The sequence below is a fragment of the Rissa tridactyla genome, chromosome 1 (genome assembly GCF_028500815.1).
Source record: "Rissa tridactyla isolate bRisTri1 chromosome 1, bRisTri1.patW.cur.20221130, whole genome shotgun sequence".
NCBI lineage: Eukaryota > Metazoa > Chordata > Aves > Charadriiformes > Laridae > Rissa > Rissa tridactyla.
Genome location: NC_071466.1, coordinates 166621689 through 166639137, shown reverse-complemented (window position 1 = coordinate 166639137; position 17449 = coordinate 166621689). Strand labels below are relative to the sequence as shown.

General features: G+C 40.1%; 1 protein-coding gene and 1 long non-coding RNA gene across 3 annotated transcripts in view; one reads left to right on the top strand and one right to left on the bottom strand.

Moving 5' to 3' along the window:
- Positions 1 to 1023: 1023 nt before the first annotated feature.
- Positions 1024 to 17449, bottom strand: part of NUP205 (nucleoporin 205) — a 55163-nt gene continuing 38737 nt past the window's right edge. For both annotated transcript variants that reach the window (XM_054215135.1, XM_054215144.1), the window contains exons 29-43: positions 14451 to 14721; positions 13928 to 14026; positions 12536 to 12684; positions 11622 to 11813; positions 11292 to 11413; positions 10028 to 10166; positions 9686 to 9812; positions 8527 to 8603; positions 6868 to 6996; positions 6182 to 6308; positions 5265 to 5431; positions 4743 to 4866; positions 3740 to 3868; positions 2611 to 2684; positions 1024 to 1386 (exon numbers count right to left, since the gene is read on the bottom strand). In XM_054215135.1, the coding sequence (XP_054071110.1) occupies positions 1234 to 1386; positions 2611 to 2684; positions 3740 to 3868; positions 4743 to 4866; positions 5265 to 5431; positions 6182 to 6308; positions 6868 to 6996; positions 8527 to 8603; positions 9686 to 9812; positions 10028 to 10166; positions 11292 to 11413; positions 11622 to 11813; positions 12536 to 12684; positions 13928 to 14026; positions 14451 to 14721 (2079 nt within the window). In that variant the 3' untranslated portion in view covers positions 1024 to 1233. The remainder of the gene's footprint in view (positions 1387 to 2610; positions 2685 to 3739; positions 3869 to 4742; positions 4867 to 5264; positions 5432 to 6181; positions 6309 to 6867; positions 6997 to 8526; positions 8604 to 9685; positions 9813 to 10027; positions 10167 to 11291; positions 11414 to 11621; positions 11814 to 12535; positions 12685 to 13927; positions 14027 to 14450; positions 14722 to 17449) is intronic.
- Positions 1382 to 2812, top strand: LOC128915160 (uncharacterized). The gene is made up of 2 exons (XR_008468544.1): positions 1382 to 1510; positions 2194 to 2812. It is a non-coding gene; the product is annotated as an uncharacterized LOC128915160 (long non-coding RNA).

Sequence of the window (17449 nt, the reverse complement as noted above, 5' to 3'; positions counted from 1 at the left end):
GGGGCGGGGCAGGGCACGGAGCGTCAGCGGGTGACGTCACGGCGGAAACACGTCACCGCCTCTCGCGCCGCCGCCGCCCGTCAGCCGAGCGGTGGTTTCCTAAGGCGCGGTGAATGCCCGTGCGGCGGCAGAAGGCCGAGGTGACCGCCTGGTGTTCAGCGTCGCTTCCTGGCTCTCACTGAGGTGGCGGAGGAACAGGCGGCAGCCTGGCGAGAGCCAACAGGGTCCCAACTGCGAAAACCATTAACACCTATCGCTAATAACCGCCGTCTGACAGCTGGGCTGTCATCACCCCTGCGCAACAGATGATGTAATTCACATAACTGGCTTGTGCAGGTGAATAAGTACGAAATTGCAAAAAATCTCAGGGGAGACAGAATTTACAAGGCAGACGTGGGGCTTTAAGATCAGACTGTAATAAAAGAGAAACGCACCAGAGCTCATGGCCATAATGAGGGGTTACGGTATTGTCTGGGGTTTTTTTGGTGGTATATGTTTTTTAAGAGACAAGGAGATAAGAGTAACTCCAGAAACACCTAGCCCTCAGGCACGTTGGCTTCCTCCTCCTGTGTTTTATACTGCTTTATACTCCTCTTCCAGCAAGAGCAGCACAGAAGACTTTACTGCCCCAAGCCATAAGAACCGAACCTAGGGCAGTCAACCTTCCATGACTTTCCCCATATTTTTTTTCTCCTTATCTAGACTTGGCCGAAGAGAAGCAGCTTGTGCTTCTATAGGCTGGAGAAGAGGGAGCAGAAACAAGCGCTTCCCAGAGCAGAATCATCACCTTTCCTACAGAATCCACACCAGAGGGAGCACAGTCTGCAAGTGCGAAAACTTGAAGCCCCTGTTTTCATTAAACTTGTGCGCGAAGCAAGAACAGCATAAATAGACACAGATGATGTAGTTTTCTCTGAAAGCATCCATAAATGTAATACCATCACAGCTGCAGAACTTCCTTAGTTTCCTTTATGTCCTCCCACTGGAATTCTTTCTTGCTTGAAATTTTACGTTAATCATAACTCAGTTAAAAACAATCCTTTATTTTTTGTGTCAAGTTGGGAGCAGTAGGAAAGAATACACAAAACTGATCCACAGGGGTAAGAAAACAAAAAAGTAACAAAATATTTTTGACGTTATTTAGAAAATGTATGATGTATAAAATCCAATGATCCAGAAGACCTGCCCTGTAGTACATCGCTTCAAGGGGCAAGCAACGCGTATCAGAGTCTTTTAGGTCCTTGATATCCTTAGGAGACCACGGATGCGTCTGACAAGAGCTTGAATAAAGGTGTATCGTGACCGAACCTTAGAATATAACCCTTCAATGTCCAGAAGCTTCTTCTGCAGAGATTCACCAAAACTGTTTGTGGCTTCAGTCTGAAGCTGAGAAACAGAGATTTGTTGGAGTCATCAATACAAAATTGTCTCTTTCTGGAACGTCTGCTTACCTATCATCAACTACCTGTCAACCCTTTACCATGATTTATTCTCTAAACCACTTTCAAAAGTATGTTTTTTCTGACTCCCCTAAATAAGTACTATTTGCATTCTTCCCTTATGTTTTTCTCTAAATTATATAACGGATAGCCTTTCTATAGAAGTTTTTGGGTGACTCAGAGCATTTACAGATTATCCAAATATTACCACTTTATAACCTCTCCAAGTTTTAGGAATCAAATTCCTGTTTTAGGAACTAAACGGTCTTATCAGCTTCTTCAGTTTAGTCATACAAACACTTCTTCCAATTAAAGTTTTCCTGGTCCTTTAAGGACTGTTCACAAGTTAAGAGTCCATGTGCATAGACAACATTTTTTCATTAATACATATGTAAACAACCCCTGAAAGAAATAATTACATTCTAAGTATTTTAGGAAGATGTTACTGTATATTTTACGGTTGAACAAATGAAATAGAAGACAGATGCCTCATCACAAAAAACACACACACAACCATTCTTATAATTCTAGATCTTATAAAAGTGGTTTTTAAGCACAGGGGGGTTTTTCTGCCCATAAATGAAACGTCAGTGGGATTTGTTAATAAATGTAATTTTTTTTTTTCTGCCACCTCTGCAACAAATGTACACAAACAATTAAATCACTATATAAGCAGAAATCACTTCTTTGCTAGTATTCACATTTTATGGTCTCCTCAGTTTCTGTTATCCTTTTCTATCTCATTTCTCCACAGCCTGGCTCCAACTGACCTCTAGCAAACAGCTACAGGATCACAGAAAATCGGGAATCCTGATACCACAAGTCTTTCAAGGATAAGTGATGTTTTCAGAAAGCTATTATTAAAAATACATACCGTTTGACTGATTTACAAAAGAAAAAGAATGATTTTTTATTTTTTAAGTCTACCTCATTTTTCATTTAACTCTGTATATTAAGACTTGAAAATATGCGTGCAGCAGCACAACTGCTACCTGCTTCATAATGCTTTTAAAAAAATGTTGCAACGTTTCATTAATCCGAAATTAAGTTCCATCCTGTTGGTATTACCCACAGGTTGTTTAGAGGTGGGAAAACTACAGTCAGACTGCTCTCAATAGCTGTTTGGTAATCAAGCGTGTTCCGTATTTTTCAGGAGACTGTGAGATCTCACCTGTTCTATATCATGCTGGCTCACTCGATTCAGTCCAATACTGAAATCCAAGTTGGGGTCGGAACCAAAGGAATCTGGTGATAGAAAATGAGACACTAAAATTACGTTGGCTGCTCAACACTATCTTCTCCACATCAAGTTATAAAATGAGTATAAAAAGCAGTGTTTCAAATTGGTCAATAAACTCGTGCATTAGAAATGACACTAATTTTTTGACTTAACATATTTTCTCCAAATCATTAAAGTAAGAGCCATAAATAACATAGCACTTTAAGCAAAAAGCTCCTCCCCAGATCACTTCTCCCTTTCTGACTTCCTTCCATTTCTAATGTGTTGGGTTCTTTTTTAAAACCAAAATTCAAACAAACTTAAAATCTTCTGGTGAATCAATGGTGCCTACAATTCTGAAAATACATTCAAAATCACCAGTCTTCATTTTAGTTCCTAATTTCATCTTAGATCATTAAATTACTTAGGCCCAGTACCCACTGGGCCATCTCCCAGTACAAACTGGATCCCCCTGCTCCCTCCCAGTATAAACTGTATCTTTTGGCCTTCTCTCAGTACAAACTGAGCCCTGTCCCGGTACAAACTGGATTCCCTGGCCTCACCTCAGTACAGACTGGCCTGCGTCCCAGTACAAACTGCATCCCCTTGGCCCCCTCCCAGTACAGACGGGGCCCCATCCCAGTACAAACTGGCAGCTGTAGCCCAGAGCCCCTGAGCCTGAGGACAGCAAGGAGTGTGCTGATGCTTGGTTTAGTGTTAGGCAGTCCTGCAAGGACCAGGGAGTTGGACTCAGTGATCCTTATGGGTCCCTTCCAACTCAAGATCTCCTGTAATTATTATATGTGAAAATATTTTAATATAAGTTTTATATAGCTAATATAAAATTAGTTCATTTTACTTTTCTTTGGAGGTTATGTGTAATAGAAAAAAAAGCCAAAAGTCTATGACTCAACAATACTTGTATTGCCAGTTCTCCAGAGGAAAATCCAAAGGTGTGTCCAAATCCAAATAAAACCTCTTTTATTAAATATAACTGGCAAAATATTAACAGCAGCAAATCAATTTTAAAGTTAACCATCAGAAGTTATTCAAAGGCACTTTGATGTTTGAGAAATTTTACCTTGCAGCCTTCCTTTCTTAAATGACGACCTGGAGGACAGCAGCGGGTCTTGGGAGTCAGCAGGTGTGCAATGCAGTAGATAGTGTTCCAGATGACGCCAAAGAATGAAGAGACACGTTTCTATAATATCTGTAGACACATGTAAGTGAAGGAGTCTAATTTTGTTGTCTTTGGATTGTACATTTACTACATGAGCATATTTACACACTTTGAAGCAGCTGAAGATGTTAGCTCAACCATCTGCCACCTCCTCCAGCAGAAGCTTCTCACCCCCCACTGCTATGGGCTGGTAATGGATCGCTTGCACTCTCCTTACCTGCTTCAGTGCAGTGCTGGCTACTCACCCTGGAGAGGCTTTAAACCAACACACTGCACCAGAGCAGAGTACGAGCGCTCACGCGACTTGTAATGATAGCTCAGTTGCAGAGACAGTGAATTAAAGCCGAGGTTATAAAGCCGTGGATGGCAGTACCACCTTAAATTACAACAGGTAAGTCTGCAAGAGCACATCTTTCCCAAAGTGGGTTTCAGAGGAAAATTCTGATCCACTACAGACAATTATTTTGTGTGCGACTAGATATTTCCATAGAATTACTGGTGTTTATGAGACTAGGTTTATGCAAGATTGATTATAAGACTGGGAACTCCAGTTTCTCTGATAGGCACCTCAAAATTATTTTTCAAAATATTTCTTCCACCACACTGGTACATATGTGAATGTTTAGTGGGTCTGGATACTGCGTTGAAGAGCTGGGCTGTAATAACTCCTCCATTATAATGTTGCAGAAAGTCTTAGCAGGGTCTGCACGATGGGAATTACTTGAAAATATTCACATTCTGACAATATCAGAACAATACCCTCTTACTAATTTAATTTTCATATTTCCTTTTTGCAAGAAGTGTTGTTCAAACTGGTCAGAAACCTAGGTAAAAAGAACCTGTTCCTATTTCTCCACTTTCCTGGAGCATCACCTTGAGGGTAATTTCCATTTTAGAAGGATACAAGAACAGAGGGAAAGCAGCTTGGCTCGGTTGTTTATTAGCTTCACCAGGCGTCGCCTTGCCAAAAGGTATTTTTGGGAAGTGGAGATTTTGTCAACCCCAGCTGGCATAACGGACTGACACAGCTGTGATAAAAGGAGGAAAACCAAGAAGATTATAGCAAATCACAGGGCATCAAAAGAAATAAGCAAATGAAATTAGTTATCAATATTTAGAACTTCCTTGTCAAATACTATCTCTTTGAAACTGTGCTTTCTATTTTGAATTTGCATAACCTTGCTGACCAAAAAAAAAATGGAGAAATTAAATGTATCCCCAGAAAATTCTAACTTTTACGAAGTTAAGCCAAATATTTTCCCGAAATTTTAGCCACTCATTCTATGGACCCCTTCCATCAACAGTAGAAAGGAACAGGGACAAGAACTGTAACTATTTACTTCTCTAAGATACTATGGAGTCTCTGTTAATAGCTATGCCTAAGTTACAAACAATACAGAGACTACAGAGTCAGAAGAACTATCACCTCTTTTATTTCATCTGGTGGGAGTTGCTCCACATTTTGCAGTTTGTTAACGCTCTGACGATGGCTATCATAGTAACTGAAGAAATCACTAGTGCTCTGTTTCAGCAGGTAGACGATAATGCCCAAGCCAGGCAAGTGCCAGTATGGGACCACCGGTGCTTGTGTATCTAGAAGAGATGATGAACAAGTTATAATAAATTTAAAAAAAAAAAATCAAAAAAAAAAAATCAAGAAATCAGTAAGATATGGTCTCTGTCAATAAAGTAGTGAAAGACATGAAAGCACTGGCAACTTTATATTTTATACTTCTGTGTCAGAGGTAATAGAAATGAAAGTCTAGGCAAAAAGTTCTGTGGCTGCAGTACTAGAAAGCAGTCAGCATAGTACAGTACTGAGTGTAATATGTGAAATGTAACTAGACCAGAAGACTTATTTAAATATCTTAACCACTCAGCCGCATAATAGCACACTGTAAACTCTTGCCATGTGGCCTAATGAAGAGGTCCAGTCAGCATCAAAACACATCTTACATGTCATAAATGACATCCTAGTTTCACAGAATGTAAGCCAGCACAGATGCTGAAGATAAAATAAAGCCTCACCTTCGCCTGCCTTGTGCTATTTATTTACATACACATTGTTTTACTGATATATGTGTTTCTGAGGCTGCCACAGGAAGTGAATTCAAAAGGATTTTTTGGTCATGTTTGTTTTAACTTGGATTAGTTTCCTGATTTGGTTTAGTGCAAGGCTGTGCAAGCACGTGTTCCAGAATTAGAAAATGGGCAGCTACAATACTGGCATAAAGTGACTTAAAGTGTATGTGAATAAAAGTGTATCAGTCTGGTTCATTTTTTTCTACTATCCCAAATGTCACACCATTCAGTCTCATAAAACAGCAAGCCAAAAAATCTCACCCTGACGAGTCCCATCTCGGTTGGTTGATTCTGACAGGCTAGGAGTAAACAGACAAACAGCGTGCTGAAAACTGGGGGCGCTTTGCAACATAAGTGACTCACAGTATTCCATCACATTTGCACAGATCTGCCAAAAAAAAAAAAAAAAAAGACAGCTTGTCAGTTACAATATCTACAGGCTTTGGAGCATTAAATTTTGAATGGATAAATGTCAATAAACAACATGTTTTGATTTCTCTCTCTTCTCACCAGAACGTGATGGTTCTCTTATTCTGATCAGTTACAGTCTCTCTTCTATTTCAAGTCTAGGACTTGCACCCTTGCCTCTTTCCCAAACCTGCTAGTTAAAATTTCTGGTCAATTTTAAGTCCCCTTTGGCTCTAATTTAAGTGTTAACCATTGCCCTCTATTCCCAGCCTTCACTTTGAAAATTTCTGATCAATTTAAGGCTTCAAAGCTCACAGAGTCTGTACCCAACACAGTAATGGTGGCTAATGCAAGTTTAAGTAACCAAAGTTTCAAGGTTTACTTTAAATAGAAATAAAATGTGAGATCCTACACCAAACAAAAAACAGCATAGAGCATTGCCACTAGCATATGAAAATATGACAACTAAACAGATCTGCACAGCAGGTAAGATGTCACAATTTGAGAGTGAAGGTTCTAGCAGCTTCCTGTGTCCTTACCTGTTGCATGGCCAACTCAATTTCATCCCTCTTGTTCACTCTGTCTCCCTCTGCGTTATCATCTTGCAGTTTAAACTGACGTAGTCTGTCTGAGCCACCAAACCGACTTAGAAGTCCTAAGCACTGGCGCTGCCAGAAGAAATTAACATTTTAATTAATATCGCAACAAATTGAGTGCATAATTCTTTTCACTTAAGTGATACATATCCCTTAAAACACAACAGCAAGAGAGCAATGCAAATAAAACTTTTAGCACTTCGTAAACAAAATTTAAGTTTTTTAAAACACGATGTTTAAACTCACTCTTAATTAACTTAAGAAAAACAACGGTACCCTAAAACAGTTCCTTCAGAAATGAAGGCCATTCGAAAGTGCACAACTTTGTGCACTTTCAGACTCTCTTCCAGACTATTTATTATACTGGCGGGCATCAATGACAGCTGAGGTTTCCCCACTCCCACTTAAAACACCTTTACCTATATAGACAAACTAACAAAATCTGGATATGAAGATATTAAGCTCCACAGAAGTAGAGTGCAAAAACCAATTCAATAGTTTCATAAAAGGAAGTAACAATCAATACATTTGGTTTTACTTTACATGTGGCTGTTAAGATCGCCAAAGTGCCTCAGACTGTAAGTCAGTTTTGTGTGGAACAGCAAAAACAGGTATCAAAGATTTTTTTGGTAATTACTTTTGGGGAAGAGTAAACACTTAAATCCTTTTATCCTTGATGAAAATAAGAGGACAAACTAGAGAGAAAAGTTACAATAACAGATGACTGATTCACACAGTTTTATTCAGAACAGCTCATTTTTCAAATTAGCAAATTAAAACTCCTTATAACAAAAAAATAAAATCTTCGTGCTTTCCCACGGGAATTTCTTGATGACACGATGCAGCAGACTCCCAAGTACCCCAGCATTGCAGCAATCATTTATAGCTTGCTACTTTGCTTCAGGCTGGTCAGCCTAATAGTTACTATCAAAGTGTCTGGTGAACACATCCTTCTCTTTCAATCAGAAGTATTTGATAGAGCAGCCGTTCCTACAGATAGTTTTCAATAAAATGTTTCTTTGTGAAAGTCTTTGCTCGCATGAACCATAAAGCTTTGAAAACATTGCTGGATGCTGAATGCTGAGCTGTAAAAAGGGCTGCAATGATAGCTTTTGAGCAAGGCTTACTCTACCTTGACTTTCATTCTGGTTTCTACGTCAGGGTTATTTTTAAAAGGGGAGGAAAGAAATAAAACACTAGTATGTTGATACTCCAAATTGTTGAGCTGGAGACATGCTTGTGGCAAAAGTGGTAACAGAGTATTTCTGCATTACTTCATATGCTTTGGCGTTGACCTCAAATTCTTCTTCTCCTCCACAGAAGGTAAACCCTAAACCAGGGAGGGAAACGAAGTCCCTGATACAACTCTTATGTTGCCCAGTGTTATCTTTTTTACTTGGCCAGGGAGGAGGAAAAAAAAAAAAAACATGCCAAAAAAATCAAAGCACCAAAAAACCACACACCACAGAAACCACCACCCCCAAAAAGAAACACCTCAAACCACCACACATTCTCTTTAAGGGTGGAAAACATCCCTTTCATAACTGCTGCTAGTCAGAGTAAAAAAAAACAGGAAGAAACTTGAATATACAACTTTATTACCTGAAATCGGCCTATATGTCCTTGTAGCTCCATCTGCGTCCCTTCATTAACATCCAAGTCCAGCTCACTTAGCACACCTGATAAAAGATACAACCATTAAATTAATTGTTTGGGTTGTTGGTTTTTTTCCAAAAGAAAACAGATGTATGCAGTATATACGTTTAGATACCAGCACTGATCAGAAAAATTTCAGCCAAACATACGACTTACGTTTCGCACATTGTTTGAGGAAAACATTCAGATATTAATGCAGCTACTAGGAGATGCATAAGAGCACACAGCTTACTGTTCTACTAAGTAATTAAAAGGCAGGGGGAGGAAGGGAGGTTAGCAAGAAAATTGCAGCTGTTGTGCAAAGCTCAGTATACTGTAAGCAAAGACACATTTGGGCTCAACCTACAGCTCTGCGCTCCTTTCTGTTGTAGTCAGACATCTCTTTTGAACAAAGAAAGCCATTAAATCAAAACAGAAGTTATTTTCAAAGGGTAAGCAGGTCTTCTAGCATGCAGAAGAAATCCCTGTTTCCATCACAGTAATTATTAGTCCTCTGTGAAGATAAGTCACCTAAGAGAATTGTCAGTGTGCCAATTCACAGCATTTCTCTCTTTAAGCTTTCTTTTTAAAATAAAAAAAAAAACGGAGAAGACACTAACAAAGATACAAGTATACAAGCAATTTTCTGTCTTTGTTTCCTCAGTCATAGAATATGTTGAATGAAAATTCTTTTTGAGGATACCATGTGCATTTTGAATAGTACTATTTGCAAGTCATCTCAAAGACAAAAAGCACTTACTGTCAGGCAGCATAATCAAAATGGTAAGTCAAATGTATATTGATAACGGCACTGTGTCCACTGCAAGTCCACCACACTTACATCAAGAACAATTATTTATCATTTATTTACTTTTCCCAGAGCTCTACATGTCAAGAAAGTTCTGTATCACAGAATGGTAGGGGTTGTATGGGACCTCTGGAGATCATCTAGTCCAACCCCCCTGCCAGAGCAGGGTCACCTAGAGCAGGTGTTGTTCACCTACTGTTGTTCACCTACTACTGTTGTAGTTGACATTCCCTTATACATCTTATTATTTCTATAAAGAAATCAAAGCCTGAGATTCATGTAGACGGGGCTAAGACACTTCAAAAGTGTAGTTCCTACCAGGCAAAGCTGCCTTGCTGATTATTCCTGTCAGGGAGGCCAGCTCCTGGAGAGATCCAACGCTAACGTCTTGACACCTCAGGATTGCCTGGATAGTATCTGAATGGGAAATCAGAAACTGCAAAACCTGTACCACAAGAAGAAAAGGGAAAATATGAACCACTCAAAATTTAGCAGTGAGCAGAGAGGAAGCAATGGCTTTTACTTTTGGAGAATTTTAAAGTGATCTCCTGTACCAGTGAGGATGGGATTTTTAGAAAAAGCTTACTTTCAGAGCAAAAGGACACATCATTTCTTTGAATGAGCAGTAACAGTGATATTCCAGCATCTTTTGGAACTTGCCTGTCCTGCTGCTTGCAGGTGTTGTGCCATGCTGGATGTGAGGATCACTTGGCACAGTTGAAGAGCTGGAAGAAGAATCTGACGATAACGTTCCACTGGAGCAGGAATGAAGACTGGGGGATCTCTCATTCCATACATTCTTAGAGGTTTAAAAACAAGAAAGAAAAAAAGAAGAAAAAAATAAACAGTGCAAGAAAAGTGAAGCCCACCAGCAAGGCAGAGGCTCAGCCTACAATCATCCTCAAGAACCCGCAAACATTCACATTTCAATAATAGGTCTGTACTTGAACTGAGTTTATATTGGAAAAGCAACAAATTTATGATGAAAAGCTGCTGCAATTTACCTAGAAAGCTGCTGCCAGACATTTTCTCTAAGCAGAGAAAATTACTTCTTTTTACTATACTACATTACATCAGATTACTTTGATGTAGAAATATGACATGTTTTCTTTACTTATATATAAAACTAAATATTCTCAAATATTTTAGGAAGAGGTGTGCTTAATTCTAAAGCAACTGATAAATAGAGTCCTCTAACAAATGCCCTGTATGTTTCATACGATCTTATGTATCTCATTGGCACTTTTTAACAGAGTACTTGTCTAAGTCTTACATTTTTTCTGAAGTGTTTGAACCCCCAGTGTGTCACTAAGAAATTTAAATTTAAAGAAAGGACTGAGGTTTGAAATTGACGAACGTGATTTCCCGTAAATATTCAGTTTCATTCTCTGAGATCTCTCAGTCATCTCACAATGACTAAGATCATGGCAACACATCAAGAAACTTGTCAAGCAATATATAACTGTGAAATTTTTTTTTTTATTTTTTAAACACATCATAAAATATTTCCGAAATAACATTTACTTCATTACTCATTAGTGCTTTATGGGGGAGGACAAATTCTGCACTTGTTGTTCACCAACTGCAAAGCCCCCAAAATAAGTTTACAGCGTAGGCTGTTTTTCAAACGTTACCGTCTAAATGATATTATAACAATAATTAGACAATTCCTATCTAAGGTCTCAAACAAATAAGATCTTACATAGTCTAAGTAAACGGACATTGAAGTACAACTTCCCACCCACTTATTTGGAATTTTTATCTCAATAAAAGGTAGCTTTAAACTGAACTGATAGGTTAAAGAAACACACACACAAAATATAGCCACAAACACTTACTCAAAAGACTTGTGGCTATAAAAAGATATCGTATGCTTCCAAGACTATATTACAATTTCAAAATCAGCCAGGGAACCAACACTTACCCCTGATGGGCTGTTTCGGGTCGCATATCGTACACTTGACACTGTGCCAGCCTCACAATCACTCCAGACCGCAACAGCTCCAATGCCCCTTGCTGACTTTTAGCTACTCTAGTGAGGAACGCCTAGAGAAGAGCAGAGAAGGGTAAGTACCGGAGATGCACAATGAGACTTATTATGACTATTTTCTCTCCTGATTTTAACATCATTTCAAATATTATTATTTTAGTAAAATATCTCTTGAGTACAATCCATGTGAAGTATAGCCAAACAACTTTTATTCAAAAAAAAAAAAGGCACCACATGACAAAATTGTTTCTGAAATACTATTACCATTTTGGACTCATAGGTGTACAGCGCTTTAAGTAAAGGGGGCTGAGGTGTGAGCAAGCTCTGAAGAGTCAGATCATCGTCTGCTAGGCTATCCACAAGCACCTTCAGGTAGCCACTATTGGAGAGATACAACAGCCACTGCTGCTGCTTGTCTACTGAAACAATACGATCAAGCAAAGCCAATGCCAGCATCTGCAAAAGGGGAAGAAAAAACATCAAAAAAGAAGAATCAAAACAGAATTAAATCTATGAGATCAATAAGATTTCTAACAAATACCTAGAAATATGAAATGCTAAGCAGTTCCTTCTAACAGCTTCGTAAAAGCAGAATGCATTTCTCACTACAATTGCAATCCTTTATGTGGAAAATATTTTCAGATTTCTTCATGTTTTAGTATAGTATGAGCCAATTACCTTTTCTCTAACATTCTTTAACAAAATATTGCTAAACAATAACTATGTAAAAATATTTTAATGAAGTATTGCTACAAGCACTATTGCTACTTAAAACTAGTTTGCATTCTGACTAGATTCCTGTCCACTGACGTTAATATCAGCAAATATTTCTTCCTGAGGTCAACAAACCTTCCCAAAGTGGGAAAATAAACTGGTATGTCCATGACTTTAAAATAATAACAAATAAATGCCACAGCAGTTCATACGTGCAATCTTTTACAGCGCTGCTTGCTATCATTATTTTTAAAGAATAGGACACGTAGCTTTTTTGAGAAAAAAATTAATATGCACGTATGCCCCTACTTTCAACAGCTTGAAGGATGAGTGGGAGGACAGAAACGTGAAAGAGATTAAGGATCTACAAAAAATGTTCTAGTTCTACCTCATGAAATTTTACAGTAGTAAAATGTTCTTTAAAACAAATTGAACAGCAATTGCAAAGGAATAGATTTATTTACCCGGCCTATCTCATGACCATCACAAGCATCACGACAGACCACCTCCATGAGAGCCGCCCCATAACTCTCAATAATTGCCATGTTTTCCCGTTGCAATTTACTAAACACATCTTCAGGAGCTGTCAGACGTTCCCACATTGTTTTTTTGGCTGTAAAAAGCAAGTAAAACAAAAAATGAAAAATGCAAAAATGGGCAGCTTAGCATTAACTTAGCTACAGTACAGGTGAGGCTACATCCCTCAGGGGTTCTCTATCTTGCAACAGAAATGCCCCAAATAATGGATGGCTGTTTTGACTGAAGTGCAAATGTTTTCCTACAAATCCATTCTTTCCTGAACACATGGCCCACCGAGCACAAAAAATGTTATGCCTGTATACATACATCACCCCTTCAAATATATATTCTACATTATGTGTATTGAATCTTAGAATAATTTTAAACAGATTAGGCCTAAGAACTTTCACTGGGAACAAAACACTCAGCTTTGAAGGGACATAAAGAAGGTAACTTAAGTGGGAAAGGGCGGAATCCAAAGCCAGCAACAAACTATGAAGGGGTCATAACAAATTCAAAGGTATTTTTACTACTGTAGCTCAAAAAGCTGATCAAGCAAAATCAAGTAAGAGTCTGCATGCACATGTACTGGCCCCAAGTTTGTTTTTCAATCCTTGTCCAAGCTCTAAGATTCAATAATTATTAGAAACACTGAAAAATCAAGTATCTAATCCATTAACAGAGCTAACGTGATATTCACCATAAGCTCTCTTGATTAAACAGCAACTCTGGATGGCTTATTTTTTGGGGGGTGGGGGAGTGATGCTTTTTTGTTTGTTTGTTTTCCCCCTAGGGGTCTTCAGCTAAAGGAACAGAAAGAATATTAAATAATCTTTGTGTTGTTTTTTGGGGGGGGGTTTTTTGTGTTTTTTTTTGGTTTGGTTTTTTTTTTTGGGGGGGGGTTGTTGGTTTGTTGTTTTCTTTTTTAATAGGATCACTGCAGTATGAGCACACACACAGATGTGGAGGCAATACATTTCTACACCTCTAACTGTTCTCAAGTAGGTCCAAATAAGCTCCAGTCCTTTAACACTTCTGTAGCTATGGTGCATAGCTTTAAATGGACCCAAATGAAGTATTTTCTTTAATGCTGGATGTCAGAAATTTAATATCCTCATCCAGAACAATCCTTTTCAATGCATATGTACTAGACAGGTCTGAATAGAAGAAGATTTGCATCATTTAGCGTAAGCAACTAATTTCAGAGGCTCCTAGAGTATGATGGTTTCTATCTATATATCTATTTCCAGAAGACAACTCAGCATGCAGAAACTGTACCGTTCAGGGTTAAAGAACAATTTATTTTTCCTCCTTTCCATAATACAATTGGACTTTACCTGCTTCTAAAGTGTCTGGCTCATCTGGTCTCTGGGCAATCTGCAAATAATAAAGCAGTGATCCATAAAGGTGCGTTCTCACTCTCTGGAAGCCACCACCTGTTCACAAGAAACGTTCATAATTAAAACCAAATAGATCTAAATTCCATAAGACCGTCTTCAACTTAATTTAACTTTCCTATGACAATGCTGGCAGAAATAAATGAAACAAGTAGATGTCTTAAGTCAGAGTTCCACTGTTCACATAAAGGAATATTTGTAAGCAAATTCAGCAAGTTTATGCTGCTCCAAAAAAGCTGCAATATTTACACATCTTTCTTCTGCTTGTTGTTCAGATTAAAAAAATATGCCTTTATTAATTTTTTTCTCATTAGTAACATCACTTAGATCTATATTAATCATGTAAGATCCACCTAATTGACTGTAATAAAAATCCTCACTGCAGTAACAGGAAGCAGCTCAGTCCATCTTTCTACCCTTGGCGGCTGGAATTCCCACACATGAACTGCAAAAGTCAACACACCTGTTTTCAAAATGAAATCCAGCAGCTTTTTTAAGATGATGTGGAGGGAGGAGTCACCAATGGAAGCAAAACCCATGGATATGCCCTCAGAGCCAGGTGATGAGGTAAAAGAACCATCCAGCATCAGGACATATTGGGATTGTCCCGCCATAGGGAGTGCAAGTGGCTGTTTCTGCTCAGTTTTCACGGACTGGCTCAGGTGGGCAGTCAAGGTGAACACAGCCCCTGCCACCACTGGCATCAACTCCTGAGCTGCATCATCATCTAGGATCTTAATAGAGAAGAAGAAAAAGAAAAAAAAATGAAAAAAATAGAGAAGTGTCTGATTTCAGGAGCTATTAATGCAATTAATTTAGCCTCTCACAGCTATTTCATTTATGCATGCATAAGGATTTCATTAACATGGCACTATTTAAAACAAATCAAAATCGGTAGTGTCAGAAACTTGTTCAGAAGGATGAGCTGAACACATTTTAATTCAGAAAACCATTAGCCTTCTTTTCTTTAATTTATGCAAATCACAGGCAGGATGATAATTAAATCTGGATGGGGAAAAGGGAAGGAACATGCTTACATTTGAGTTGCTCTATTAGTAAAATATCTAAAACCTAAGCTAGGGAAAGAACAACAGACACCCTCTTGGCTTTACAGCTATTTAAGAAAGCTATTTCCATTAAAAATGTGAAGATACACTTTAGAAAACTTAAAGGGGTGAGCATCAAAGAAGTGAGCGTCAAAGGAACATTTTAGACAATGTGGAGAAATACTAACAGCAGTTCCCTGTCCTTCTTGAACCGGGGAGCCCAGAACTGGACACAGTACTCCAGGTGCGGCCTCACCAAGGCAGAGTAGAGGGGGAGGATGACCTTCCTCAACCTGCTGGCCACACTCTTCTTGATGCACCCCAGGATGCCATTGGCCTTTTTTGACCACAAGGGCACATTGCTGGCTCATGGTCATCCTGTTGTCCACCAGGACTCCCAGGTCTCTTTCAGCTGAGCTGCTCTTCAGCAGGTCAGCCCCCAACCTGTACTGGTACATGGGGTTACTCCTCCCCAGGTGCAGCACCCTACACTTGCCCTTGTTGAATTTCATAAGGTTCCTCTTTGCCCAACTCTCTAGCCTGTCCAGGTCTCTCTGTATGGCGGCACAGCCTTCTGGTGTGTCAGCCATCCCCCCCAGCTTTGTGTCATCAGTGAACTTGCTGAGGGTGCACTCTATCCCCTTATCCAGGTCATTGATGAATATATTGAAGAGGACTGGACCCAGCACTGACCCCTGGGGAACACCACTCGTCACTGACCTCCAACTAGACTCTGTGCCCCTAATCACTACCCTCTGAGCTCTGTCTTTCAACCAGTTATCTATCCACCTTACTGCCCATTCATCAAGCCCACTCTTCCTAAGCTTCCCTATGAGGATGCTGTGGGAGACGATGTCAAACGCCTTGCTGAAGTCAAGGTAGACCACATCTACCGCCCTCCCCTCATCTATCCATCCAGTCATGCCATCATAGAAGGCTATCAGATTAGTCAGACATGATTTCCCCTTGGTGAATCCATGTTGAGTACTTCTGATAGCTTTGTTTTCCTTCACATGCCTTGAGATGACGCCCAGAATGAGCTGTTCCGTCGTCTTTCCAGGGATGGAGGTGAGGCTGACTGGCCTGTAGTTCCCCAGCTCCTCCTTCTTCCCTTTTTTGAAGACTGGAGTAACATTGCCTTTCCTCCAGTCCTCAGGCACCTCGCCTGTTCTCCAGGACCTTTCAAAGATGATGGAGAGCGGCCCAGCAATGACTTCCACCAGCTCCCTCAGCACTCTCGGGTGCATCCCATTGGGGCCCATGGACTTGTGAATATCTAATTGATCCCTCACTTGATCCTCCTGAACCCAAGGGAAGTCGTCTTCTTTCCCCGTTACTTGCCCCAATGCCTGGGACTCCTGAGGGTTGGGCCGAGCAGTAAAGACCGAAGCAAAGAAGGCATTCAGTAACTCCGCCTTCTCAGCATCCTCCATCACCATGGCTCCTGTCTCATTCAACAGTGGGCCCACAACTTCTCTGGTCTTCCTTTTGCTTCCAATATACTTGTAGAAGCCCTTCCTGTTGAGTTTGACATCCCTAGCCTGGTTTAATTCCAAGGCGGCCTTGGCTTTCCTTGTTTCATCCCTGCACGGTCTGGCAGCATTCTTGTAATCCTCCCAAGGGGTCAGTCCCTTCTTCCACTTATCGTAGATGTCCTTCTTCCACTTGAGCTTTTTCAGAAGCTCCCTGCTCTGCCATGCAGGTCTCCTGCGTCCCTCAGCCAATTTCTTTCTCTTAGGGATGCAGCAATCCTGAGCTTGGAGGAAGCAGTCTTTGAATATCAACCAGCTTTCTTGAGCCCCTTTGCCTTCCAGAGCCCTAGCCCACGGGATCTCTCCAAGCAGTTTCTTGAAGAGGTCAAAGTTAGCCCTCCTGAAATCCAAGGCTGTAATTTTACTTCTTGATGTTTTGTGCGTGGTACCCATGATCCTGAACTCTATCATTTCATGATCACTACAACCTAGGGTGCCCCCAACCTCAATGTCCTCCACCAGTCCCTCTGTGTTTGTCAGTACGAGGTCCAGGAGCGCTCCTCTCCTTGTTGGCTCCTGTACCACCTGTGTCAAAAAGTTATCATCAATGCACTGGAGGAGCCTCCTGGACTGTGCGTGCCTGGCTGTGTGGTCTTCCCAGCAGATATCGGGGTGATTGAAGTCCCCCATGAGAACCAAGGCCTGCGATTGCAAGGCTACTTTTAGCTGTCTGTAGAAAGCCTCATCAGCTTCCCCATCCTGATCAGGTGGCCTGTAATAAACACCCACAACAGTGTCCCTCATATTTGCCTGCCCCTTAATCCTTACCCATAAGCTCTCGGCCCTCTCTTCATCTGCCCCTAGTGAGAGCTCAATGCATTCCAAATGCTCTCTCACATAGAGTGCAATTCCACCACAATAATTGCTTTCTCAAATTAACAAAA